General features: G+C 49.0%; 1 protein-coding gene across 3 annotated transcripts; it reads right to left on the bottom strand.

Annotated features, from left to right (window-relative positions):
- Window positions 1-640: 640 nt before the first annotated feature.
- TRAF4 (TNF receptor associated factor 4) lies at window positions 641-25,584 on the bottom strand. 3 transcript variants are annotated; one of them, XM_029612369.1, is made up of 7 exons: window positions 25,474-25,584; window positions 7,082-7,133; window positions 5,442-5,546; window positions 4,896-5,057; window positions 4,189-4,350; window positions 3,940-4,095; window positions 641-3,235 (listed from the first exon to the last, which is right to left on the bottom strand). In XM_029612369.1, the coding sequence occupies exons 3-7, from the start codon at window positions 5,499-5,501 to the stop codon at window positions 2,603-2,605; spliced, it is 1,173 nt and encodes a 390-aa protein (XP_029468229.1). In that variant the 5' UTR covers window positions 5,502-5,546; window positions 7,082-7,133; window positions 25,474-25,584; the 3' UTR covers window positions 641-2,602. The 3 variants fall into 3 exon arrangements, with proteins under 3 accessions (XP_029468229.1, XP_029468227.1, XP_029468228.1); XM_029612367.1 differs by lacking the exon at window positions 25,474-25,584 and adding an exon at window positions 23,789-23,931; XM_029612368.1 differs by lacking the exon at window positions 25,474-25,584 and adding an exon at window positions 7,219-7,901.
- Window positions 25,585-27,981: the final 2,397 nt, after the last annotated feature.

Raw genomic sequence — 27,981 nt, 5'->3', positions numbered from 1 at the left:
CTCACCTGCCCAAGCCACGGGGGAAGCTCGAGAGCGGGCTCAGGTTGTGCTGGAATGAATCGCTGCTTGGAATCAAATCTGAAACCATCTTGACTGGCTTTTAGGAAAGCGTTGAAAACTTCTCTTTTCACACAGGCTTTTCAGGGCCTGTGAAATTTTAGCCTGTGGCAATCTTTGATGGTTTATACATGGGAACGAGCTCCTGTTATTTTTGGTAGAACTCAGCAGACTGAAGTACTGCATTTATTTTATTATGCTTGCTTGTTTGTTTTAATTGCTGTTTTAATTGTTTTAACTGTGTTTGCATAGTTGTTTACTTGTATGTAGGTACCTGTGTAATCCGCCTAGTACTGTGGATAGGCGGAAGTTGGGAGGAAAGGTGAAGCATGCCGAGTAACAAGGGGACTGGCCGACCCAGAGAGCTGCCCAGCCAAGGAGGCTTCAGGTCTCGTTGATTTTTTTTAACCAGTGCCTTGTGGAATTTGCAGTCCCTGCCACTACAATTTGAACTCAGCACTGCAAATACCAGAATGCACCAGGACTGTTCTTAAATCTCCCATCTGGGAATGGAGGGAAGGGGCAGCTGTGCAGGCAGTGATTCAAACCCACAGAGACAGCAGGACTGGATTGATTTAATAAATACAGGGAATGTTTTATTTATTTTATAAAAGTGAAAAGACAAGTCATCTGATTTAATCCCAACTATCCAGTTGTACATTATTTCATCCAATAATAAATAACTTTACATGGAAAATTGAAGAGAGAAGTTTGATTTATGAAAAGTAGAAAGTAGTCCGTGCAGTCTTAAAGTGTAGTGCAGGTGAGCAGGAGGCCTGCTGTATTGCATTTAGATGCATAAATGCCATCAAGTGGAAACTTTTTACTAGAAAAATAGCAGACACCCTTTTCAAGGTATGGCTGTGTCCCCATACAGGTGTGGACCCTGGGAGACAGATGAATGCCCTTTCCTGAGCTGCCGGATCCTGAAGTCCAGTATCAGCTCATGTGGCTGCACGAGTGACCCGCATATGGGACCAATCAGCTGTGAGCTCTCAAGAACAAGCCTGCGATGACGCCCAAAAGATGATTGCTTTGTAACTGCCGCATCCCTCATCCTTGGGGGCTGAGGGAAGGGTCCCTGGACTGCTGTCCCCGCCTCCCCTCACTGGCAGCTCAGAGACCGAACACTCCTCAACAGTCACGGATCTTCTCTGGACACTGCCAAGTACCCGCTCCATAACTTTTTGTATCCTCTTAGACTATCACCTCGCCTTGATCTTCTCCTCCCTTTCCCCTAAACCCCCCCCCCCCCTCTGCCTTTCCTTCTGTGTCCTCACTCCCTCTTACCCTCTGCCTACATCACTCACTTAAACTTAGCTTCTTTTTTTTTTTTTTATGACATTTGCTTTAAAAAAAAAAAAAAAAAAAAAGTCTTTGCTGGGTTTTTAGCACCACTATAAAATTCCTACCCTAAAAAGGGAAGACTGCACCCAGAAAAAGCTTAGGGTCCTTGGGATCAGAGGAGCACGCAGCCCGTGCACCTGGCCTGGGCTAGGGGATAGCCGCGATCTAGCTTACGTGGCTGCAGTAAGAAGCAGCTCCATGCAGGAGCTGCCAGCCACCACCCATTCCAGTGCCTCCCGCTGCCTTCTGGAAGCCGCAGTTTGCATCGCCAGGTCAGACATCCCGTCTCTCTCCCTCCCCCTGGCTGCGTCCAACCATCTGCATCCCATTCCCATAGAAAGAGCACTTGTTTGATTTTAGCACCTAAGTTTCTGCGATTCTTGTCAGCTACACAAAGTCTGTCTTTGTTCTGGCATGTATGTAGCCAGCCCTGAGGTGTGCGTTCTAGGGTCCTTTACCACATGTTCACATTTCTGTCAGTAGCAGTATGGCTCCTTTATTCTAACATCCTTCATATCCTTTACTGTTACGGAATTATCGTTCTATCAATTAGACGGAACCAGTCAGCCATTAATAGCTGGATGCCAACCACAACCAATGTTGGAGCGAGTCCAAAAGCCAACATTGTTCAGCTCCAGCTTGAGCTCAGCAGTACGGCCGAAGCTCGGAGACCCTGGGGAAGGAGGAAGCTCTTCTGACTCATTTGTTCAGGCACTGGTAGCTCTGCTCCCTCTGTTGGACAACCTGGACCAGTGCTCCCAGAAGTCACCAGTCTGCCTCCCCCATTTCTTAAAGGGCTCCAAAGAGGTGTGAAATGTTCTGAAATCTCTTGGGCCTGGCCAACACTGCTGTGGCTGGGTTAAGGTTCTCCCATGGCTTCTTTCTCCTGTTGTGCTAGTCCTTGTGCGTGGCCGGCCACACGATATCATCCCACTGCCCTCTGCTTCCAGCTGTTACTGCATGAGCCATGGAAGAAGATCTATGAGATTCCCGGGCACCTCTGGGAGAGACCCAGCCTGACTCTCTGGGCTCAGGCTGAAGCTTCACAGAGGCTCCATTAGAACAGAACCAGGAAGATGCAATAAGTGATCCTGCTTCGAGTCCCCTCCCCAGGAGATATTCAGGGTCCAAAAGAGCAAGGAAAAAAAAAAAAAAAAAAAAGAGAGTGCACGACTCTCACTGACAAAACAGAAACATCTTAGGCAATGATCTTCTGTGGGATCTCCACGGAAGCCTTCAGGAAGACGGTGTTGTCCCTCACATAATTCCTCCTCTTGATATCCTCATGGGAGATGAACTTGGGGTAGCCAAAGCCCAGGCTGCTCTCATCCAGGGAGTTGCGGGAGCTGCCTGGTTTCTGGAAGTTCTTCCAGTTGGGGTCAGGGCTGAAGGTCTCTGTGATGTGCTGAGGCTTGGATAGCGACGGGTCGCTCTGATCCAGCAGGGAGAAAGTGACATGGTAGGAGAAGGGCCACTCCAGCAGGTTATCAAACTCGCCAGGCAGGACACGGATGTAGACAGAGAGGTGGCTCCCTTCGCCGCTACCATTGCCATTCAGAAACACAGACACCTGCAGCTTGTAGCCGTACTTGTGCGTGTAGAAAGCAGGACTGAAGAACTCATGGTTGCTCCGGGCCTTGGCTTCTTGTATCTTGCGGGCATAGTCAGAAATCTTCCAGATGAGGACCCCGTCGCTGCTGACAGACAACTCCTCGACCGCTCGGTGCAGCTCCAAGATCTCCTGCCGCTGGCGACTCACCAGTGCACACATCATGCTCAGGTGCAGCTTTACACTCTCATCCAAGTGTCTGCTCATCCCGATTTTGGGACACTGAGGAAGAATAAAAACAGCCGTTAAAATTTAGCCTGAAAGCATCATCCGATACTTGCACCAGTCACTGCTAGCAGGCAGCCATATCCACGTGCATCCTGGGACTTGTAGTGATGCTCTGCTAGAAAAACCAGCCAACAAATCCCAGAATGCACTGAGGCTCACCAGCCACACCATATAGATAATAGCTTCTAGTGCTCCTTCAGTCTCAGCATTACAGCTAGGAAGGGAGGTGAGGCACAGGCACAAAGCGGGAAGTACCCATTGGCCCAGCCGTGACAACAGCTAGAGATCAGCTGCTTTCTTATCCTTCTCTGTCAGACGGTGCAAGGTGGGACTTCACTGGAGGGGCTCTGCACGGCGAAGCCCTGAGGCTACTGAGGATCATCGCTTACAATTTAGCTTTATTTGCTGCTCTTATTTTAAAACAGGTAAAGAATGTGACACAGGTCTGGGCAGTGAGGAAACAACTTTCCGACAGGGGCTGGCTCTCTTCAAACTGAAGACAGAGCAGGGTGGCTTCCTGCTTAGGTCTCATTAGACCGTTACTGCTTTCAATATTAACATTACCTCTTCTTTTCCCGGTCTCACTGTAGCTTCTGCTGATACGCATCATTTACTTTCTAATGCAAATAAAATCAGCAGTCCTAAACCGCCCCCACCCCAACTGCGGCAGTGGGTCAGAGAGCAATGGCAGAACTCACCCTGTGTTTGCAACCAGCTTCCTTGAAGGGGCACAGGAGCATGGCTGTGCTGCAGCTCTCTTTCAGATGTCCCGTGAGCTCTTCCCTCGCCACGCTGGCACTTCCACACTGGTTAGGGCAGGCAACAGGGTAACGTGGGCACTGATACTGATGATTCTGCAAGGAACATTCACAGCCAGGTGAGTGCCTGGAAAGCAGCCCTGCCAAACCGCACAGCAGGGAAGGGCAGACTGGGAAAGCACCTCTCACCTGGATAGTGTCATACACAAACTCCTTCCCGCAGTAGCTGCAGGGCTGCGTTCGCTTGGGACACTCGGTCAGGGAATGTGGTGACAGCAGCCGCCGCATCATGCGAGCTCCACACTTATTCTCGCAGTAGACGCTCTCCTGAGGGCAGATCCCCTGGTGATTCTAACCGGCAAAGAGAGAAGGCATGCATTGGAAATGGGATGGAAATCGTTCTGGAGGGGACACTGCATGGGAGGGAGCAGGGGGGAGGAGGCCTGTGGTGGGAACCCTGAATGTGGGATGCCGGCTCTGACCTTTGCATTCAGGTCCTCTGGAGCAAGTTTTGAACTCGTGGATCCAGTCCACCTGAGATAGTTTTCATTTCATTTATTAAAACTTGATAAAATTTTATTGTACTCCAAGCAGGAGTACAATAAAAAACAAACAATCATAATTTCCAATAAAAATAAATACAAGCAAAAACATTTCAGACAATACAAAAACTCATCAAAACTTAAAGCAATAAAAAACACACATATAAAAATGCCCCAAACTGCAACTAGTCGCCAAAAAATTTTTCAGGCAACCTCCCAAACTTTCTTTTCTCCATATTTTAATTTAATTAAATCCTCTGTATGTACTGAGACTTTGAAAATGACAGCAAGAGATCTGAAACAGAATTTTGGGACCCTAACATACTCCCGTCCACCCTGTTAGTGCCCTCTTACCTCATAGGCCTCCCCACTGAAATCACTCCCACAGAAGTCACATTTAACCCGGCGTTTGGGGCAGTCATGCTGCAGGTGTTCAGGGAGGTCTCGTCGGCTAAGCTTCACACTGCAACGATTGGGGCAGGGGACCACATTGAAGCCGCAAGTATTGAGGTGAACCTGGGGGTTAGAAGGCAGTGGGGTTAGAGGGGCTGCACATCTCTCTGTGCGTGTATGTGCAACCAATTTGTCTGCATCTGTGCTCACTCAGCTGCATCACTCACCCATCTGAGAAGCAGCTCTCCTCAGTCTGTCTTGTCTGTGTATGGACGCGAGTGTGGGTTGTGCTTAACTGAAGCTGTTTCACCTGCCTGCTCTCCTCATTATGTGTGCGTGCATGTGTTTTCGTTATTTCGTGCATGCATTTGTTTGCATATACTGTGCTTACCTGAAGCGGTCTCACTTGCCTGCTCTCCTGTGACAGCCCCCTCCTCACTGTGTGTCTGCATGTTTTCGTTATTTTGTGCATGTGCATATATTCGTTCGTTTGCGGGCTGTGCTTACCTGAAGCTGTTTCACTTGCCCGCTCCAGCGACAGCCTTCCTCACTGTGGATGCAGCGCATGTTCAGACTCAGCACCTGAGACTCTAACTCTGGGTCAGGGTAAATCTGGTGAAAGAAAAGGAAGTATTGTATGGGGGGGTACCTAGGGCATTTTGCTTCCGGTCTGAAGGGGAGGCATTTACAAGTCACTCAAAGCTGCTTTGGCAAAGTTTCAGATGAGCCTGCTATTTACTTGCAAAAATCATTCCCTCCCACCTGCAAAACCACTCAAGTGCAGGGAGGAAAGAGGGGACTTGACTGCATGACAAGGACAGAGACATACAAAAAGAGAAAGGAGGAGGTTGCTCTTAAGATTGGGTTTGGTGTCAATTTTGAGTCTTGGACACTTTTACTGCTGCACTGCTGCCTTAGAGGAAAGAGTCCGAATATGAGGCCCTGGATGCACAGAGATGCTGACCTGCCTGACACGAACGTCCATGCTTATTATCAGTCACCTTTGCAGCGAGTCCCGAGACACTGTCCTGCCTGACACAAACGTCCACACTTACAATCAGTCACTTGTGCAGTGAGTCCTGAAACACTGTCCTGCCTGACACGAATGTGCAGTGAGTCCCGAGATAAAGTCCTGCCTGACACAAACGTCCGCACTTACTATCAGTCACTTGTGCAGTGAGTCCTGAGACACTATCCCGCCCGACACAAATGTCCGCGCTTACTATCAGTTACCTGTGTAGCATGTGCTGAGACACTGTCCTGCCTAACACGAATGTCCAAGCTTATTATCAGTCACCTGTGCAGCGAGTCCCGAGACGCTATCCTGCCTGACACGAATGTGCAGTGAGTCCCAAGATACTGTCCTGCCTGACACGAATGTCCGCACTTACTATCAGTCACTTGTGCAGTGAGTCCTGAGACACTATCCCGCCCGACACAAATGTCCGCGCTTACTATCAGTTACCTGTGCAGCGCGTGCTGAGACACTGTCCTGCCTAACACGAACGTCCAAGCTTATTATCAGTCACCTGTGCAGCGAGTCCCGAGACGACACAAACGTCCGCACATACTAATCAGTCACCTGTGCAGCGAGTCCTGAGATGCTATCCTGTCTGACACAAATGTCCGCACTTCCTATCAGTCACATGTGCAGCGAGTGCTGAGATACTGTCCTGCTTGAACCGAACGTCCGCGCTCACTGTAAGTTACCTGTGCAGTGAATGCTGAGGACTAAGTGCTGGATGTGTCATTTCCTCTGATTGTGACTCGGAGAGCCTTCAAAGACTTCCTCTCTGCATCTGGCAACAATACCAGACACAAATGACTGCTTTTTTTCTTTTTTCACTATATATAAATTGTCAGAAGTGCTTTCTTGGGCTGCCATAGACAGCAGTCTGCTTGAGTCCCTCATCCAGCCACAGGGCCCAGATTCAGGAACAGAAGCCAGGATCGGCAGCAGCTTACTGAAAAAAACCAATGTATAAAGCCATAGAAGCAAAGAAAGCTGGAAAATAAACTTGTAATCCTGTGTGTCTCTGAGATCCCTGTCTGTTACATGCAAGCCCTAATCAGCCCTCAGTCACTCCCACGCACACAACCATGCAACAACTCACAAGCCCCATCTCCACTCTGAGAAACCCTCTCACCTTTGCATAGTCGAGTGGGAGCTGATCCTCAGGGCACTTAAACACGCCTTCACTGCAAGAGAGAAAGACACATGAGTTCCTCACCAGCAGGAGGCGCTCTTATCTGCTGCCATGCAATGTCACAGGTTTTGCAATACCTCAAAGAGGGCTCCAAGCAATGTCCACATAATTGCTCCCTTTCAGCCCTCTGGCTGCAGCTGGAGCTGGTGTTCCGTCTCAGAGAGATGTGTTTTATGCAGAAACTGAGATTATGATAGCAGACAAGGACCGAAAGGCCCATCCTCTGTCCTGTATACTCCCAGTCAATCTCTGGCTCTCTCTTCAGAACCAGAGATCTAAAGAGCTCATCTCAGACTTACTGTTTGCGTCTCTACCACCTCCCCTGGGAGCTTTTCTGGGAAGAAATATTTCCTGATGTTACCCCTCTAGCCTCACACTGTGACTGCTTCCTTTCCCCGGAAGAATGTGTTTTGTGCATTCTTTCTACCTTTCAGATCTCGGAAGGTCTCTCTCCTAGCCCCGCCTCCTCTCCCCTAGGACATAAAACGTTTAGGTTTTAAAGAGAGATGAGCGACAGGATGTTCTTACTGCACCACTTCCTGGTGGCCACGCAGGAACGGTCCACAGAGCTACTCCATCCTGCCCCATTCCCAGCCACAAAAACCCGAGAAAGACCCCGTCAGCATGCGTCATCCGACCCTGCGGCTACAGGCTGCATTTTCTCAGGTGACCACCTCATAGCCTTGTTCAGCTCAGCTTCCCCAGTTTCTCAGCGCATGTCACACCCCTCCCCCAGCACGGACTGCCCTCCTCTTGTCCCACCTCTCGCCACGTGTGTCACCCCTGGCATGGACCCTCCTCCCCCCCCCCCCACTCCTATCCCTAACCACATGCGATACACACAGCATGGAAACCCCTCCCCCTGTGTGTCAAACCCCCAGCATGGACCCCTGTTCCACACATGCCTCACACAGTATGGACGCGCCCCCTCTCCCCCCCTTCCATGAATCTCCATGGGGCTGGCGGAAGGCAGGGTCATACAGGTTCTCAGTCTCAGCCAAGAAGGGACTGTCCTTAGCTCATAGAGGAGCTTTGGCCTGGGGATCCGGGCACCACTCCATGGATGCAAATACCAACCCCCAACCCCCTTTTCCCCAGCTCCTCCTGCTTCTTCCCCCTTCCCCGGTGAGGTCCCGCCCAGAGACCAAGTGAGTGTGTGTCTGTGTGGCTTTGAATGGGTGGTTACTGAACCCTCGCCTGGGCTGGATATCAAGGATCTCCTCTCACCGAGTAAATTTATCTCCCAACCCCCTGAGAGAGTAAACACAAAGACCAAGCACACAGCTTACCTGTTTGCTCTGAAAAACAATGCAGAGCAGTTACTAACCCTTTAAAGCAAACAACTCCTCTATCCTAGCACAAACAGTGTCAACCCCCTGGTGAAATTCAGCTGGAACCAGAGCCCATGGACCCTCTCCCTTCCCCAGACACATTCAACAATGCTTGCTTGAAGCCCCTTCAGCTGCCCCACTCTTCACCTCCCTATACCCACTGGCCCCCTACACACCCCCCAGACAGATTCCAGTGCCTGAACTATCCCTCCTTCCCTCTCCATATACCCCTCAACAGAGCAGTTCCCGCATCCCAGACCCGCCTCCTCCCCAGAGCATTCCCAATATTTAAGCCCTCCCCCCCCCCCCCCGAACACCCTCCATGGCCTAATCCCTGCACCAAAAGGGCCGATCCCCATGCACGAGTCCCCCTCACTGCATCACGCTCCCATCCCCTTCCCAGGCTTCAGACCTCCGGGGGAAGGAGACCTCACATCCCCTAGCTGGGGGGGGTCACTCAACACAGGGATAGGGGCTAGGGGTGGGGGGCATGCCCAGTGAAGGGATGGAGGCGGAGGGGCAGGTGCTGATCTGGCCTCTCTCTGGCACGGAGCCCGGATTGTGCCAGGCGAGGTATGTGAGCATTCTGTCTGAAGGACAAAGGTCGGCGGAGCTGCGTTGCTAGGCCCTGCTTGTCTGAAGGTGAGTCACCGGGTGGGCACTAAAGCTTTAAGGCACACTGACAACAGTCACCTTCTTCCCTCCCTCTGCATGGGGCGAAGGTGGGCAGCCAGGCGGATTAAGGGCATTGCAGCCCCATAGGGGTTAGTCCTACTGGAGCAGAGGGCAGATGGTGGCAAGTCCGGCCCACGCTGCCTGAAGCAAACCTTTAAAAAACATATAAACCGCATTTCTTGATTATATGTCAAAACAAAGCGAAAACAAAACAACAGTCATAAATACAAATCCACATGTGGGTCACAGGCCTGGGCTCTGGTGGGAGGGGGAAAAGCGACAGGCACCCAAACTGCCGGGATTTGTATCTCAAAACAAGAATTCAGCACAAGGCACTCAAGACCTTCCCGCCGTACACCGCCCCTGTGCAAACCAGACAGGAGGAGGGGACTGCTATCCCCCTCTGCACTTGCATACTACGGAGGGGGGAGCCTGCGCCCCCAGTCAGAGACGTGTCCCCCATATAATACAACATTCACGGCATTAGCGGTAAAAGGTATCCATGACACAGACAGAGGAAAGCCCCTGGACTGAAAGTGCAAGAGGAGGCTCACTCCCCCTCCCCATTTCTATCCACTGGATAGAAATGGTTAGCACTGGGGAGAGGCAGGTGGAAGTGAGCCCGCAGGTGCAGGTGAAAAGTAGGATAAATCCCATGCTGCTAATGCCCAGCGATAAGCAAAGACCGCTCCTTAAGTCAATTTGATTAACAGAAATTTATGGATTTCTCCTCCAGGAACTTCTCAAAAACTTTTTTTTAAACCCAGTTATGACAGCTGCCTTAACCACATCCTCTAGAAATGAATTCCAGAGTTTGCATGAAAAATAATTTTCTGGTTTTAAATGTGCTACTTGTTAACTTCATGGAGTGCCCCCTATTTTTTTGTATTTTTTGAAAGAGTAAATAACTGATTCATGTTAACTCCTTTACTCCACCAATTATTTTATAGACCTCTATCATATCCTCTTCAGTCATCTCTCCTCCAAGCTGACAGTCCTAACCTCTTTAGCCTTTCCTCCTTGGGTGTGAAGGGGACATTCCATCCCCTTTATTATTTTAGTCTTCCTTCTCTGAACCTTTTCCAGTTCCCCTATATCTTTTTTGAGATGCGGTGACCAGAACTTGCATGCAGTACTTCAGGCGCAGTCTCACCTTGGAGCAATACAGAAGTATTGTGACATTCTCCGTTTTATTCTCCGTTTTCCTAATAATTCCGAACACCATTTCCTTTTTAGACTGCCACTGCACACCAAGCCGAGGATTGTAAAGTACTGTCCACGATGATGCCCAGATTGTACCAGAGAGATGACCAGGATCCTCTCACAACAGCTCAGATCATTCACTGACAGACAAAAGCTGATTCAATCAAAAAAAGTGATAAAAACCATAAAAGGTGTGTGTCTCAGGGGCATACCTGTAAAGATAAGGGAAGGAGAAATAGCTGAAAGGCCACAAATGCTGGTGGATTAAGGAATATGATTCTAGATCTTTAAGTCCCAATAGTAGAGGCAAATCTGGATGTTGCAGCTGTCTCCATGGATTTTGGGACTGTCCTCTCTTGGATCTCTTCTTATCTCTCCCATTGCCAAATTCATGTGTCCTCTAGACTTGGGTCCTCCTCTGTCTCCAGGCTCTGTCTCGGGACCTCTGGTCTCGTCTCTCTCTATACTTGAGCCCTTGGTGTTCTGATTTCCTCTCATGGCTTTCAGTACCATCTTTATACTGATGATTCCCAGATTTACCGCTCAACACCAAAAATTTCATCAGGAATCCAGTCCCAAATCTCAGCTGTGTCGAGGTCCCATCACCTTAAACTCAACATGGCCCAAACCAAACTCCTTATTTGTTCACCCAAATCCATTTCTTCTCTTCCCCCCCCCCCCCTCTATGTTTGTGGATAATTCTGTCATCCTCCCAGTCCCTTTAGCCCATAACCTTAGGGTCATTTTCGACTCCTCCTTCCTTCTGTACACATATCCAAAACACTGCTAAACTGTGCCATTTCTCTCTGTATAACATCACCAAAATCCATCCCTTCCTTTCTGAACACACTACCAGAACCCTTATCCACTCTCTCATCTCCTCACACTTAGATATTACAACCTGCTCCTCACAGGTCTCCCAGCGAGCCATCTCTCTCCACTGCAATCTGCCCTAAACTCAGCTGCACGACTTATGTTCCGCCAAAGTCTCTACATGCACATAACCCTTCTTCTGAAGTCACTGCATTGGGTCCCTATCCACTCCTGCATCTTACTCACCTACGAGAGCCTTCACTCTGCAGCCCCTCACTACCTCTCCTCTCTACACCCTCCTCCCCTCATCCACTCCACTCATCAGACAAGTCACTAGTATCTGGGCTCTTCTCCTCCACTGCCCACTCCCAACTCCGTGCTCTCCACCTGGCTGCGCCCGCCGTGTGCCTGGAATAGACTTCCTGAGCACCACGCTCCCTCTCTGCATTATTCAAATCCCATCTGAAAACTCATCTTTATAAGGCTGCTTTTAAATCTTAACCTCTGATTATCCAGCTTAAAGTCTTTTTCTTAATAAGTCTCTTTTGCCCTGTATGTTTGTCTTGATTAAACTGTAAGCTCTTCTGAGCTGGGAGGTCTCTTGTGTGTTTTTGCACACGCTGCATATGTTGAATACCACTATAGAAGTGACAAATAATAGTAAGGAAACTGTGTCAAAAAAGTCTGATCAATTTCTTTCAGTAGCTCAAGAGGGGCCAGATCTGTTCAATATCTTTGAGAATGATACTGTGGAGGATTTAAAAGGGAAAGTTTGCAAATGACACCCAGATGAAGTAAGCAGAATGAAAATTGGTCCAAGAAAGCTCAAGGAGTTGCTGAGTATTTAGCAGTTAAGATTCATTGCAAAAAAGTGCAGTGAAAAATCCAAGGGAACAGGATAGGATGTGCACTAACCAGGAGAGAAACCTCAGGATGATCGTGTCTGAAGGTGGTAGCCGGGGTCAGAGGGACGCCGCGCTGCAGAACCGGCAGGTGAGACCTCATCTGAAGTCCTGGAGGCCAGAGGCTGTCAAAACGGAGCAGGCTCACCCCCAAAAGCCCTATGAGATGAGGCTTAAGGACCTAAAGATGTAAGCTCCAGAGGAGAAGATATGGTAGGGGCATTCAGATACCTCAAAAGGTATAAACAATGCACAAGAAGAAAACCTTTTTTCAGAGGAAAGAATGTCCAGAACAAGACCTCATGACATGGGGGTCTGGGGGATAGACTCAGGAGTATTTCATTACAGAAAGGCTGGGGAAGGGGTTATGAAGAAAGAGAGGGGAAGGCCAGAGATCAGCTGGAATCTGTGGCAATGCACCAGGAATGTAAGTACTTGGGGTCCTCATCTGCCCTCGCTATACTCTTACAATGGGGGGGGGGGGGGGGGAGGGCAGGGAAAACTGCCCCCCTCTATGTTTCCCAGTATTGCTACAAATGTACACCGAGGGGTCGGTCAAGGACAAAAAGCTATTAGTCTGTACAAAGCAACACAGCAAAGGGAAGGGCCCCTCTGCTCCCCCCAGGGACCTTTCTGGAAAGTAGAAGTAAAAACAGAAGTAGAGAAGGAACTGCGGAGCAGAAGCTGGGTAAGATTTCCATCTCTCGCCTGCACCTGCAGCCCTCCCTCTCCCTGGCTAATGCTTCTGGGCTGCAGCCTATTAACCCGCTCATCTCTCTGTGCGTCCCAGCTTCCGAAAGAGGTGACCGAACTGGGAGCAGGCTGAGCCAGCCCTCATCACTAGCCCTCTAATTCAATGAAAACCAAAAATGCAGAACAAGTCCGTAGCTGCACTGGGACAAACCCGGGGCTAGCTCGGGCCGTCTCCAACGACCTGCCCAGAATCCCGATCCGCTCTCAGCTCAGAGAAACAATATTTTCTCAGCTCAAAGGCTGGTGCAGGTGGGCCGGCAGCCAGCGAGAGCGCTGCTAAGCCTCTCTCACTTTCAGCTCTGGTCATGGAAGAGTTAAAGCTCTTCTGGCTGCCGATTTACCAGGGAGAGTGAAAAAGCTGCCAGGCTGAATGGGGTCACGTGACCGGCCTGTCCCCGGGGTGGGTGGGGAGAGAGCTCGCTCCATTCCAGAGGAATCCTCCGCAGCTCCCTCTGCTCCCTGTACCTGCATCACTGGCTACCTGGACAGCACTCTGGAAAGAACAAGCAAGCCTGGGCCAATCACTTGCCCTTCCCTCCCTCAAGCTGTTATCTTAAGGTCACCCTGCCCAGTGCAGCAGATAGAGAGGGCTTTTCATTGCCCCTCCTCCCCAATCTCCAGATACAGGCACCAGGCAAATATGGATCCCAGCTTGTGGAGAGAGAGAGAGAGAGCAGGCGAGGGCGGCCCAGCTTGGGCTTAGCCTCGGGTTCGCCAGGCCCAGTTACCCCTCGCTCTCCTCTCACTCTGAAACCTGTAACCCGAGACATGCAGACGGTTTCATCCTATTCTCACAAGCAGATACCAGGCATTCCACTCTGCAAGAAAGACCAGCACTGCCTCCACCTTTACAAGTACTGAGGAGAGGAGAGGAAGCTTCCCCCGACCTGTGACATCACAAGAGCTTCAGACAGCCTGAGCTGGAAGCAGGAGAAGGTGGGTGCCTGCACGAGGGGGCCCCATCCAGTCTGCCCCCAGCTGAGATTCTTCCACTGTAAGAGTAGATGCACAAATAAAATTCACACATGCAACCCAAGCCCGGTTTCCTTTACCCCTTTTTCCCTTCGCTGTCCCAGCCGGCTTCCATCATGCCCACGGGTGAGCCCTTTCAGGCCCTGCCACGACTTGCAAACAAGCACAAAGAAACACACTCACAATCCCAACAAACCCAAGCCATAGAAAACACATCAAATACCAAAATCACCAAAAATAACCTGCAGAAACAGCCAAACTTTTAACCTTACAAGGCACACACAGGCCTCCTTCCATCTCTTCTTGCTGAATCCAGCAATAAGCCACACAGCAGCCACCAAAATGTTCTGCAAGCATCCGGCCTCCCACGCTCACTGCTTTTAACCAGGGTTACTCCAGGGTTCTGGAAAGCCCAAATCAGCCGTGCAGGTATCCCCCACTACCCAGACACCAAACTTTGTACACATCTAATTGGCTAACAAACTAGAGAGGCGACTGCACATCTGGTTTCCTGGAGCCTTGCTGGCACAGGAGGTCACCAGCAGCCTGCCATATGAAGTGCAATGCTGGGTCAGAACAAAGGTCCACAGAGCTCTGCATCTTGTCCAACAATGACCAATCCGGGTCATCAGAAGGAACCAGCACATCCCAGAGGAAATCCAATTCCTTGATCCTCGCTCCCAGGGTCAAGCAGTGCCTTTCCCCAAGTCCACTTGGCTACTAATTATTAATAGACTTTTCCTCCAGGAACTTGTGCAACTCTTCCTTATTTATCTGTTGCATCCCACTCATGATTTTATAAACCTCTCACATCCCCTTTTCTGCCCTTCTCCAAGCTGAAGAGCCCTAACCTGCTTAACCTCTCTCTTTATCATTTTCACCGCCCTTCCCCTCCGCTCTGTCTTTCTAGAGATGAGGTAACCAGACGGCACACAATGCTCAAGGTGTGGCCGCACCACGGCTCAATACTGAGGCAATAGGATATTCTCACTTTTATTCTCCACTCCTTTGCAAATTCCAGCCTGGTTGGTTTCTGGGGACTTGTAGACAGGCTACCCCATGGTCTGAAGAAAAGGCAGGAAATATATAATAACAGCAAAAAAAAAAAAAAAGATCCATCAAGTATACCCAGCAAGTTTCTTATGGTAATAACTCCCGCTCCGTGCAGGTTACTCCCATATTTAAGAGTAGTAACTGCTGCTCTGTGAGAGATAGCCCCATGTTGGTTAAAGGTAGCAACTGTCGCTCCATACAGGTTATATCCATGCCTTCTATTAAGGGTAGTAACTGCCGCTCCATGCAGATTATCCATATGCCTTCTGCTAAAGGTAGTAACTGATGCACCGGGCAGGTTACCTCCATGCATTTTGTTAAGGAAAGTAACTGCCATCCTTGCAGGTTATCCCCATGCCTTCTATTAAGGGTAGGAACTGCCGCTCCGTGCAGCTTACCCCCATGTTTCTGTTAAGGGTAATAACTTCCGCTCCATGCAGATTACCCCCATGCCTTCTGTTAAAAGATAGTAAATGTGGCTCCATGCAGGTTAACCCATGCATTTTCTTAGGGATAGTAGCTGCTGCTCCGTGCAGGTTATCCACATGCCTTCTATTAACGATATTAACTGCCGCTCCATGCAGGTAATCCCCATGTCTTTTATTAAGGGTAGTAACTGCTGCTCTATGCAGGTTACCCCCATGTTACTGCTAAGGGTAGTAACTGCTGCTCCGTGCAGGTTACTCCCATGTTTCTGTTAAGGGTAGTGACTGCCGCACTGTGCAGTTTACCCCCATGCCTTATGTTAAAGGTAGTAACTCCTGTTCCATGCTGGATACTCCCATGTTTAAGGGTTGTACCTGCTGCTCCATGCAGGTTACCCCCATGTTTCTGTTAATAGTAGTAACTGCTGTCCGTGCAGGTTACTCCCATGCCTTATGTTAAAGGTAGTAACTGCTGCTCCGTGCAGGTTACTCCCATGTTTCTGTTAAGGGTAGTGACTGCCGCACTGTGCAGTTTACCCCCATGCCTTATGTTAAAGGTAGTAACTCCTGTTCCATGCTGGTTACCCCCATGTTTAAGGGTTGTACCTGCTGCTCCGTGCAGGTTACCCCCATGTTTCTGTTGAGGGTAGCAACTGCCACTCCGTGCAGGTTACCCCCAAGCACCCTTACCTTCCTAAATGCTTTAAAATAAATACAAGCTGCTTCCTTTACCTCTCTTTCTTTTATCCTGGGCTAGCGGGAGTGCAGGATGGGTTGCTTCTAATACTGCTACATTTTAGCCTTCTTCCTACCACCCTCAGAGAATATGAGGGCAGATACGGACCATTATCCAATGCCATCACTGACACAACACCACAGACATCTCTGGTTCTCCTCTTATCTCTGCATTCATCTCATGCTTTATGTTTTAAAATTCTCCACCACATCCACTGGAGTCCATATCTTGTAACCCATCCTTTCTATGAAGAAACAATGTCATGGGTTACTCCTGACTCTACCCCACCTCAACCTCAGTCCGCATTGCATGTCTTTTGTTCTAGAGCCCCAGCCCCAATCCTCATTCCATGCTCTCTTGTTCTAGAGCCCCACCCCAATCCTCATTCCATGCTCTCTTGTTCTAGAGCCCCAGCCCCAATCCTCATTCCATGCTCTCTTGTTCTAGAGCCCCAGCCCCAATCCTCATTCCATGCTCTCTTGTTCTAGAGCCCCAGCCCCAATCCTCATTCCATGCTCTCTTGTTCTAGAGCCCCAGCCCCAATCCTCATTCCATGCTCTCTTGTTCTAGAGCCCCAGCCCCAATCCTCATTCCATGCTCTCTTGTCCTAGAGCCCCAGCCCCAATCCTCATTCCATGCTCTCTTGTTCTAGAGCCCCAGCCCCAATCCTCATTCCATGCTCTCTTGTCCTAGAGCCCCTACCCCAATCCTCATTCCATGCTCTCTTGTTCTAGAGCCCCAGCCCCAATCCTTTCCATGCTCTCTTGTTCTAGAGCCCCAGCCCCAATCCTCATTCCATGCTCTCTTGTTCTAGAGCCCCAGCCCCAATCCTCATTCCATGCTCTCTTGTTCTAGAGCCCCACCCCCAATCCTCATTCCATGCTCTCTTGTTCTAGAGCCCCAGCCCCAATCCTCATTCCATGCTCTCTTGTTCTAGAGCCCCAGCCCCAATCCTCATTCCATGCTCTCTTGTTCTAGAGCCCCAGCCCCAATCCTCATTCCATGCTCTCTTGTTCTAGAGCCCCAGCCCCAATCCTCATTCCATGCTCTCTTGTTCTAGAGCCCCAGCCCCAATCCTTTCCATGCTCTCTTGTTCTAGAGCCCCAGCCCCCAATCCTCATTCCATGCTCTCTTGTTCTAGAGCCCCAGCCCCAATCCTCATTCCATGCTCTCTTGTTCTAGAGCCCCAGCCCCCAATCCTCATTCCATGCTCTCTTGTTCTAGAGCCCCAGCCCTTTCCATGCTCTCTTGTTCTAGAGCCCCAGCCCCAATCCTCATTCCATGCTCTCTTGTTCTAGAGCCCCAGCCCCAATCCTCATTCCATGCTCTCCTGTTTTAGAGCCCCAGCCCCAATCCTCATTCCATGCTCTCCTGTTCTAGAGCCTTACCCCAATCATCTTTCCATGTGTCTTGTTCTAGTACATTCCTACTTCTGGAATAGGTTTGCTTCTTATGCCCAATTTCTACATTTTCAGGCAAAATTGGAGAAATTACTTACCTGATAATCTCATGTTCCTTAGTGTAGACAGATGGACTCAGGACCAATGGGTATAGTGTACTCCTGATAGCAGTTGGAGATGGATCAGATTTCAATCTGACATCAGCCCTAGTACATATACCCCTGCAGGAAGTGCAGGTCTTCAGTATTCTCCTTGAAAAGCATTGCGGATATATGTGTGACTAATTTGAATAACTTGATTAACTTTATAACTTGAATAACTTGATTAACTTTATAACTTGATTAATTTGAACTGGTTGAATTGGCTATAGCTGGAGACCGCCAGTGCCCTCAACCGAGAAACGTCGACACCCGGTAAGATGGGTGTCCTAGATGAAGGAAAGCATGGCTTACCCTTGAATCTCTCGCTCCCGGGGATGTCCCCCGAGAATTCTATGAGTAACAGCAGCCGTGGGTGGGATGCTGAGTCCATCTGTCTACATTAAGGAAAACGAAATTATCAGGTAAGTAATTTCTCCATTTCCTAGCGTGTAGCAGATGGATTCAAGACCAATGGGATGTATAAAAGCTACTCCCGAACTGGGTGGGAGGCTGCCCGTGACCCACTTAGTACTGCCCTTGCAAATGCTGTGTCCTCCCGAGCCTGAACATCCAGGCGGTAAAACCTGGAGAAGATGTGGATGGAGAATCATGTCGATGCCCTGCAGATCTCGGCGGGTGACAGCATCTTGGTTTCCGCCCAGGAACACTGCCTGGGCTCTAGTAGAATGGGCCTTGACTTGTAAAGGCGGTGGCTTGCCTGCTTCCACGTAGGCCGCCTTGATGACTTCTTTGATCCAGTGGGCTATGGTTGCTCGCGAAGCCGCTTCCCCCTGCTTCTTCCCGCTGTGAAGGACGAATAGATGGTCCATCTTTTGTACGGATTCCGACCTTTCCAGGTATCAGACTAGGAGCCTGCCGACATTGAGATGTCGTAGACTTCGAGCCTCTTCCGAATTCTTATGCTCATCTGGTGATAGTAGCGAGATGGTTTGGTTGAGGAACGATGGAACTGTGTGTAACTGGATGGTTCCCGAGGTGAGTCTGAGGAACGGCTCCCGGCAGTACAGTGCTTGTAGCTCGGATATACGACGAGCTGAACAGACTGCCAGCAGGAAGACTGTCTTCAATGTTAATAGTCGGAGGGGGGGAGAGGGAGAATACCTTCACCACCGCGCTCGAGGTTGCACCCACTGCTTCTCAGCCTTACCCGATGTCGGGGGCTAGGTCCCGCCGAGGGTCAGCCGCTGGGCCGAGGCTCACCTCCGAGGGATCGCGGAAATCACCTCGGGAATCTCGACTGGGGGAGGGACCCAACGGGTTTCACCGCAGGAGAGCGGGGCTCATCTGTAGAGGTAAGATTTCTTTGGTAAAATTTACTCTAACGCTATGCTAGCATGCATAGAATCCCTAACTGCTATGGAGACGGAAAATACTGAAGAGCTGCACTTCCTGCAGGGTATATGTACTAGGGCTGACGTCAGAATGAAATCTGATCCATCTCCAACTGCTATCAGGAGTACACTATACCCATTGGTCCTGAGTCCATCTGCTACACGCTAGGAAAGCAGGCTTTCCCCTCTCTTGCCTAAATGTTCCTGACTGCGGTGCATTTCAAAGGGGAGAAGAGGGATAAGATAAGATATGGTCAAATGTCATCACCCAAGGGAACAAAGAACACGACTTTTTCAATATTTTTACAATGCGAAACAATTTGAAATAATCTTCATAATACTCGATTTTATTTGGCATAAGTGAAAACTGAAACGTAGTAAAAGCTTCCGCCGGGAAGCCTGTGTTTAAAATTAAACAGCATCCTGCACAAATCTGTTATGTAAGCAAGAAGGTACCCAGGGTTAAAAATTGGCTGAGTGAAAGGAAACAGAGGATAGGGGTTTATGCCGAGAATAAGGGGTGCCTCGGGGGAGGGGGGGGGGTCCAGCTGCAGAACTGCAAAATAAAGAGCAATGCCTCCAGTGGAGTCAGGGTTAAGCAGAGAGGATCTTAAGGCACAAGAATACAAGGATAAAGCCAGAGATAAACAGAGAAGATCCGCAGGTACGAGATAACGAGGGCAAAGCCTGAGATAGGCAGAGAGGATCCTCAGGTTCAAGGATACGAGGGCAAAGCCTGGGATAGGCAGAGAGGATCCGCAGGTACAAGGATACGAGGGCAAAGCCTGAGATAGGCAGAGAGGATCCTAAGGCACAAGAATACAAGGATAAAGCCAGGGATAAACAGAGAAGATCCACAGGTTCAAGGATACGAGGGCAAAGCCTGAGATAGGCAGAAAGAGATAAACAGAGAAGATCCACAGGTTCAAGGATAAGAGGGCAAAGCCTGAGATGGGCAGAAAGGATCCTCAGGTTCAAGGATACGAGGGCAAAGCCTGAGATAGGCAGAGAGGATCCTCAGGTTCAAAGATACGAGGGCAAAGCCTGAGATAGGCAGAGAGGATCCTAAGGCACAAGAATATAAGGATAAAGCCAGGGATAAACAGAGAAGATTTGCAGGTACAAGATAACGAGGGCAAAGCCTGAGATAGGCAGAGAGGATCAGCAGGTACAAAGACACGAGGGCAAAGCCTGGGATAGGCGGAGAGGATCCGCAGGTACAAGGATACGAGGGCAAAGCCTGGGATAGGCAGAGAAGATGCTCAGGTACAAGAATACGAGGGTAAAGCCTGAGATTGGCGGAGAGGATCCTCAGGTACAAAGATACAAAGGCAAAGCCCGGGATAGGCGGAAAGGATCCTCAAAAATAAGGATTTGAGGGAAAAGCCTGAGATAGGCAGAAAGGATCCATGGGAATGAGATTTATTTTATTACATGTAACCATCTGCTTTCTCAGCAAAGCCCTACCTTCCACAGCAGTTTACAATAAGAACATAAATAGCGTTAAACATTTCCAAATAACATATATCCACATGTAACTCAAGTACTGAGAATTACAATTCATATTCACCTCCACCCAACACAATAAACATCTGTAAAACAATTTAGCTCTATAATCCAAACCTCATCACCTCTCCACCAGAGAGAGCTGAGGATTAAGCATACACAACCCAAGCTTTATAATTCCTACCCCCTACCATTTAGAGCTCCCCACTCCCAATACCCTTCCAAACGTCCAACCCTAAACTCCCCAAGCATCAAAAAAAGCTCTTTCTACTGACTCCTTCAGCCTTCATCCTAATTCACACACATATTCAAGGAGCCAGCTCTTGACTTTCTTCCAAATGAGCTACAATGGAACCTCCCAAGGAATCATTTCAGAGAATAGGGGCAAAGCCTGGGAATGCACTCTGCTTAGCTACCGATAATTTTATTTCAGGATACGACAGAACCGCTAAAGCCCACTGCCAAGATCTTAGAAGTCTCAGGAGCATACTGGCCAAGCAACTAGGCCAGATAGTATGCAAGTCCTCGATGAAAGCAAGACCTGAGACAGGCAGAGCCGATCATCAGCTAAGAAGGAAGCTCTCGGAGTCTGAATGCTGCTCATTCCAGTTTGAATAGAGCTTTACAATCTCATCACACATTGTTCTGAAGTTGTTTTGCCATTAGCTGATGCCCAACAGACATACAACATTTTTATCTTGCATGGAGTAATAGCCCTACAATGGACAGCTGATCGCATTAAACTAGTTGCATTGCCTAAAATCCCTAGGCAGATTGCAAATCTATTTGTTTCTGTGTTAACACAGAGGATAATACAGAGGACTGTTAAAGAATAAAGTTTGGAAACTGCTTTAAGGGTCCATAGTTCATAGTTGGGGTACTGCATTCTCACTGCAGGCCCTAGCAATGCTCACACAGTTACTTCTGCTTGGCTGGTCAGGGAATTTGCTGAGTGAGCAGCTTTTAGAGGGTAAAATGCATGGATTTGACCTTCAGAGTCCATTGAAGTATGCTAGAGGTTGCACTGTTAGCCTGGAAGCATTGGGGGTTGGGGAGGGAGAGAGGCGCCTCAGGAACAGAGCTCTGAATAATACTGTTTCCAATCAGTGCAGAAAACTAGCACATAGCCAGCAGCAGGGCTGTAACCTCCAACGAGAGTCACCCATGTCCCTCCGAGCCTCCGGGTGAGTGATACAGGGGCCCAGAAAAGTCACTCATGTCCCTCGAGCCTCTGGGTAAGTGACAGAGGGTCCCAGGAGAGTCACAAGTGGCTAAACTGAAAGATTGGAATTGAATTGCAGAAACGAATGTAACAGATGCTGCGCCAGAAGACAAAAGTGAATAGAGAAAAGATGCAGAGAGCTGCTGAGGGCCTCAGTTCTGATCTCTCAGATCAGGGAAGGAAGACGTCAAACACCTCAGATGTGACAGCAGCAGAAAGGCAAGGAGGATCCTTGTTCAACAGTGGCTGTAGGAAGTGACTTTTCCACATCACACCCAGTGCCCCAACTCTACAAATTTAAGAATGTGCTCGGTGCCTGGATTTGGGGGGGGGGGCAGAGATTTTTTTTTTCATACATCTCTTTTTTTATTGTCCCAATATGTTTAAGTTCTTGGACGTCTTATTTCTAAGCATCTTCTCCCTCAGTCCACTTTCCAACTATCAATGTGGCACTTGCATTTTACGTGTTCCAACAGGATGGCTGGAAAGCATGGGGAGAAGGGGGTACTCTGATGGCCATCAGTACGGCAGCACCCCAGTTTATTTTGAATCATAACTGTAGGTATTGCTAAGTAGGTGAAGATTTCCAAAACTGTAACCACTAATGTCTCCTCAGGGATATCTGAATGACTTATCAACTGAATTATTTGGATTTTTCACTAATTTAAGGACTGGAAGCCTCAATCATACTTTACACAATGGTTTCACTGTACTATTTCGCTGTACTAAGGACCGACCCCCATATGAATATACAAAAAAAACTCTCTCTCTCCTTACAGCTTTGGGAAGTTTAAATATAATTTTTGTTAGCCTACAGGTTTCAGCTTGCACTGTGCAACGTGCTGTGCACTCCCCTGCTCTGTCTACCAAAACACAGGAGAGAGTGAATATGATAAAATACCTTCTAACAAATCCCGGCAGGAGGACAAAGACTAGAAAAAGCAGCTTTCCCATTCTGACAAGACCAGACATGCTCCCTAGGGAGGATCAGCCAGCAGACTGTACAGGGAGGAAAGAACCCCCCTGCACCGAGCCCCTAACCCAGCACAGACTAACTGTCACTGTACTGTGTCACATCCAGACCAGATCCAACGGCCATTTCAGTGCCAGCCCCTTCCCCTTCATACAGCCTGCAGCTGACAGAATTCGCAGGATTTATTCCATATTCCACTTTGTCCTGTGATAAGGAACCTTAGACAGGTGTTGAGGGGAGGAGAGTTAGCAAGAACCATCAGACATGCAGATGCAGGGCTGCTCGTTCCCTGGCAGCCCCCTCCACCCCCAGCCAAAACACAAGAAAACATTTTCTACCAACAGATGCAGAAAGCCATGGGCTGGGGTTGGATCTCTCACCCCTGACTGTACCCAGGAGGATCGGGCCCCGAAGAGGCGGCAGCAGCTGCTGCTCCCCCAGCCCCCACCCACATCCTGCCGGTCCCCGGCGCACAAGCCTTTGTCCTTCAGGCGTTTGGCAGTTAATGAAGAGCAAATAGAGTCCGGATGTGTTCATTAATGGGGGGAGGGGGCCCAACAAACTAACCTAGCAACAATGGCCGGGCCGAAGTGCAACTTCACTGAACATAACAAGAAAGTAACACAGCGAAGAGGAGCAGGGGAAGAGGAAGGGAATAAGAAGCAGAGAATCGGGAGCGGGGAGGAAGAGGGGAAAGAATAAGGAGCAGAGGAAGAAGATCGGGGGAAGGGAAAGGAAATAAAGGAGCGGGGGAAGAGGATGGGGAAGGGAATAAGGGAGCAGGGGAAAAGGATAGGGGGAGGGGAAAGGGAATAAGGGAGCAGGGGAAGAGGATCGGGGGAAGGGAAAGGGAATAAGGGAGCAGGGGAAGAGAAAGGGAATAAGGGAGCAGGGGAAGAGGATCGGGGGAAGGGAAAGGGAATAAGGGAGCAGGGGAAGAGGATCGGGGGAAGGGAAAGGGAATAAGGGAGCAGGGGAAGAGGCTAAGGGAATAAGGAGAAGGGAATAAGGGAGCAGAGGGAAGAGGATCGGGGAAAGGAAAAGGATTAAGAGAGCAGGGATTCAGGAGAGCGGAAGCAGAAGCGGATCCTGCCACACAAGCAGGAATGATCCACTGACTGCGATCCAAAGTTCAACCCTTGCAGAGAGACCTGACAGAGAGCAGCCCCGGGCTCCGAGCCGGGCACTTACCTGAGGAACTCCTGCAGGCAGGTGTCACAGAAGCGATGTCCGCAGGTGGACACCTGCACCGGCTCCCGCATGGCTTTCTTACAGAGCGGGCACAGGAGCCTCCGCTTGGGCTTGTCCAGAAACTTGTAATCAAAACCCGGCATCTCCCGGGCACTGCCGCCCGCTGTACTTGTTTGCTCCCGGCCTCCCTCCCTCCCTCCGGTCCTTGCCCCCGAATCAGCGCCTCCCTCCCTCCGGTTCCTGCTCCCAGATCAGCGTCTCTCTCCTCCGTCCTTGCCCCCTCTCCCTCTGTTCCTTGTTCTTGAACCAGCGCCTCTCTCCCGCCGGTCCTTGTCCCCAATCAGCGCCTCTCCCTCCAGTCCTTGCACCCGATCAGCGCCTCTCCCTCCAGTCCTTGCACCCGATCAGCGCCTCTCCCTCCGGTCTTTACTACCGGATTAGTGCTTCGCTCCCCCCCCCCAGTGCCTCCCTGTCCTCGTCCCTCCGCTGAATGTTCCTTTCTTCCGCTCGCCAGCTCCAAGCACTACCAGCCACAATCCCGCCCTCCCCATCCCAGGGGAGGAGATGCAACCCGGGCCGGTCCTAGCGCCCTCCGGTTCCCTCCGCGCTTGTGTGCGGCTCGGGGGAGAAGCGGCAACCGGGATCCGCCCGCTCCCTGCAGATACAGGGCGGACGCTCCGCCCCTGCTACTGCTCCTGTGCTGGCAGCAGCAGAGTCGGCCCCGGGATCCAGCATGGAGTGAATGGGGGCAGAGTGGGGTTGTGCATTTAATTCCTACTCTTGCCAAATGCAAGAATTTTGTCCGAACTTAAGAGGATTTGAACGCGGCTGCCCTGCTCTGGTTTCAGTCTCTTGCCCTTCACATCATCCTGCAGCTTTCAGAGGCTCAGTATTACATTGGCTACCGGGAACTCCTAGGCAGAGAGCTTAGGGCAACACATGCATGCCTTCCCCTCCCTCTGAAAAGCAGAGTGCAGCAGGGGAGTTCCACCTTTTGGGCACCTTCAGAATTTGGCACCCAAGGCACATGCATGCCTATGTTACCTACGGCTAAATCCAGATCTGCTGGGATTTTTTCTGGGAACGCCTTCCTGCTCTGCTCAGAATGCTACCCATACCTATCCGAACTGCAATGGAAGAAAGTAGGAAAGGGAGAATTAGTTCATTCTGAGCAATGTTTAGATTTTTTGAGAGGTCCTTGTATTTTCAGTTTACTCGGAAGCCCAGTACTCCCATGATGGCCATTAGACATGAATCTTTCTATAACGAATTATAAATAAAACATATGCCAACCACAGGAAAAAGAATAATCCGCCTGCAGCACCCCAAGAAAAAGCCTGCACACAGCTTCCAAGCCATTGCTAGCAACGTTTTATTGAACTCCACAGTATTTGGTTGGGTTTATTTTTTTATTACCTTCTCAGGCTCTGTCCCTGCCTCTAAGCGTCCCAGATATAGACGATTCCAAGACGGCTGCAGCTTGTGGTCGTCCAGGTTCATTTTCAATACTTGCGGGTAGGGGTGAATTTACACACAAGGTAGCCTCTGTACATGGTAAGTGAAGAGCGGGGCTAGGAGCGTGCAAAGCTAGCATCCAGGATAGGGTTTGGAAATGCATACATATTTACATGTTTTATAAACATGGAGTATGTGCATACATCCAACATACCTTCATGCTTTTATACCTGCTAATCAGACTTCTTTGGCTGCAGTTTTGAATAGGGGCATCTGAAGCAAATCGTGGAGGACGTGGGTGAACTGTTGAAGGTCTGGATCAATTGTCAGAGGTGTTGGCAAACTGGAAATAACGTGCACACGTATAAGTGAAGTACATCTGCCAACTTTATAAGAAAAGTTGCTCCATGCCAGAACTGACGGTTATTCCGCACATTGATAATTATTTAACTTTTAGAAAACAGGTGTACAAACTATGCGGATACCTGTATTAAATATATGCGGCACTTTCAGGGCGAGGGCATGTGGCTTCCACCTCATCTCACCTCATGGAGATGCAGAGTTAGGGACACGATTGAAAATGACTCTCCCTCTATTTTCTTCCATTGCTCTGAAATCACCACAGTTAAGGAAAGTTTCTGGACACTATAAGGCCAGTGGAGACCGGTGCAAACGCTAACTAGCTGCCTCACTATGAAATTTGTTTTCACCTTCCTGAACAGATGAAAAAAGGCTGACGTAGCAGAAGTTGAAGCTTGTGAGCAAAACAAATTGTGACCATTCTTGCCTCTCTCTCATATTCATCATTCAATTATTTAAAAAATACAATCTGCATCAAAAACGGGCCTGCCATTCATTAGCCTCATTCGATGTTTTGCTCTGTATATCATTTTACTGCTCCTCATCTCTTTCTATATATGTCTCTGCCGATGTAATGTAAAATATTTTTATTATTACAGGTTCACTTTCAGTTCAGAACTATTCTTGCTTTAAGAGGCTGGCAAGATGATTCTAACGAAAGAGAGCCACCTAATGGAGACATTTGGTATTTCTATAGCGTCAAACAAGGCAGAGGGTGTCCCTCTGACCTGGGGGTCTGGCCAGTATCCTAGAACAGTGGTTCTCAACCTTTTTTCTGTCGGGACACACCTGACAGATGGTTCTCACATGCGTGACACACTGACCCATGATCGTCACGGGGCTAGATGTAAAAGTACAGTTTGCATCCACGGGAACCCCCCTGACCCACAATAATGGATGTAAAGCAGAATTATGACATTCCCCATACAACTCACCCTACAAAAAAGATATTCTGGTTCTGGTGTCATCTCAGTAACAGCAACTCAAACTCCTTCTACTTCCAGGCTCAATAGCCCTACTTATGAAAAGACAGCAGTTTACCACCAATGCATGTCCTCTTGAGAAAACACAACAAATAAGACTGATAAAACTCTTACATGCTAGTAAAATATCTCATCTTGGTAACAGACACAGAACCGACCTAACATACTCCCAGGATCTGTAGTAATGCACATAAACTAATCTGCACACAGTTACACCTGTATTATGGAATACACTCAAACAGGAGCAACCCTATCTATGAAAAGGCAACACTACAAATATTACATCAGACCCTAAACACCAATACACCTCTTATTAGGAAAACAGAACTAACAAGCAGCTATAGATCCCCAAACAGAAATAATTATAAACTATACTAATAAGCAGAATACATGTTTCTAAACAGCTATGAACAGAATAACATCCAACAATTAAAAACTCATAAAAACTATTAAAAATTCTCCAAACACTAATAAAATATTTCAAAAAAAGCAGACACATCACATAATATTAAATAATTAAAATGGCAGTCAATCAAGAAAAATAAACTTAAAAAGCCACCTTTACTTACCCCCTCCAGCAGCTCTCCTACTCCTCTTCCATGCAGGCCGTAGCACACAGCAGAAGCAGCAGTAGAGGCTAAGCTCTATACTCATGGACCTCTTCCTTAGTGCCCATGTCTCTCACACACACACCATACCAGTCATGCCCCCATGACCAGTTTCTGTCTCTCACACACCAATCATCTCCCAAACAGTCTTTGAAACACCCACCAGTCACCTTCCTGAACAGTTTCTCTCATGCCATACACACACTTCCCACTCCCGTGTTCTACTTACATATACGGGCTTCTCACTCTCATAATCACTTTCTCTGTCTCACACACACTCACCCCATGCTTGTTCTCACTCCCATGCTTGTTCTCTCCACATGCACAGGCTTCTCATTCCCATAATCACTTTCTTTCTCTCACACACACAAACACACACCAGTCACCTGATCTCTCTCATGCATACACACACACAGGCTTCCCACTCCCATGTTCTTTCAGATATACAGGCTTCTCACTCCCATGCTGTGTCTCACACACACCCAGGTTTCTCACTCCGATGCTCACTCTTCACATGCACAGGTTTCTCATTCCCATAATCACTTTCTCTCTCTCTCTCTCTCTCACACACACACACACACACACACACACACACCAGTCACCTGATCTCTCTCATGCATACACACACACAGGCTTCCCACTCCATGTTCTCTTTCAGATATACAGGCTTCTCACTCCCATGCTGTGTCTCACACACACCCAGGTTTCTCACACCCATGCTCACTCTTCACATGCACAGGCTTCTCATTCCCATAATCACTTTCTTTCTCACACACACACACACACA

The sequence above is a fragment of the Rhinatrema bivittatum genome, chromosome 8, assembly GCF_901001135.1.
Source record: "Rhinatrema bivittatum chromosome 8, aRhiBiv1.1, whole genome shotgun sequence".
Lineage (NCBI taxonomy): Eukaryota > Metazoa > Chordata > Amphibia > Gymnophiona > Rhinatrematidae > Rhinatrema > Rhinatrema bivittatum.
The sequence above is the reverse complement of the archived record's forward strand: the minus strand, read 5'-3'. Positions and strand labels throughout refer to the sequence as shown.

Bases quoted from the DNA above. Each gene is read 5' to 3' on its own strand.
- TRAF4 (XM_029612367.1), bottom strand. From the start codon at position 23,931: ATGCCGGGTTTTGATTACAAGTTTCTGGACAAGCCCAAGCGGAGGCTC. The intron at 5,547-7,081 runs GTGAGAGGGTTT...TTCTTTCACCAG, and splicing joins TCCCACTCGACTATGCAAAG to ATTTACCCTGACCCAGAGTT. The intron at 4,351-4,895 runs GTAAGAGGGCAC...TTTGCCGGTTAG, and splicing joins TCAGTGGGGAGGCCTATGAG to AATCACCAGGGGATCTGCCC.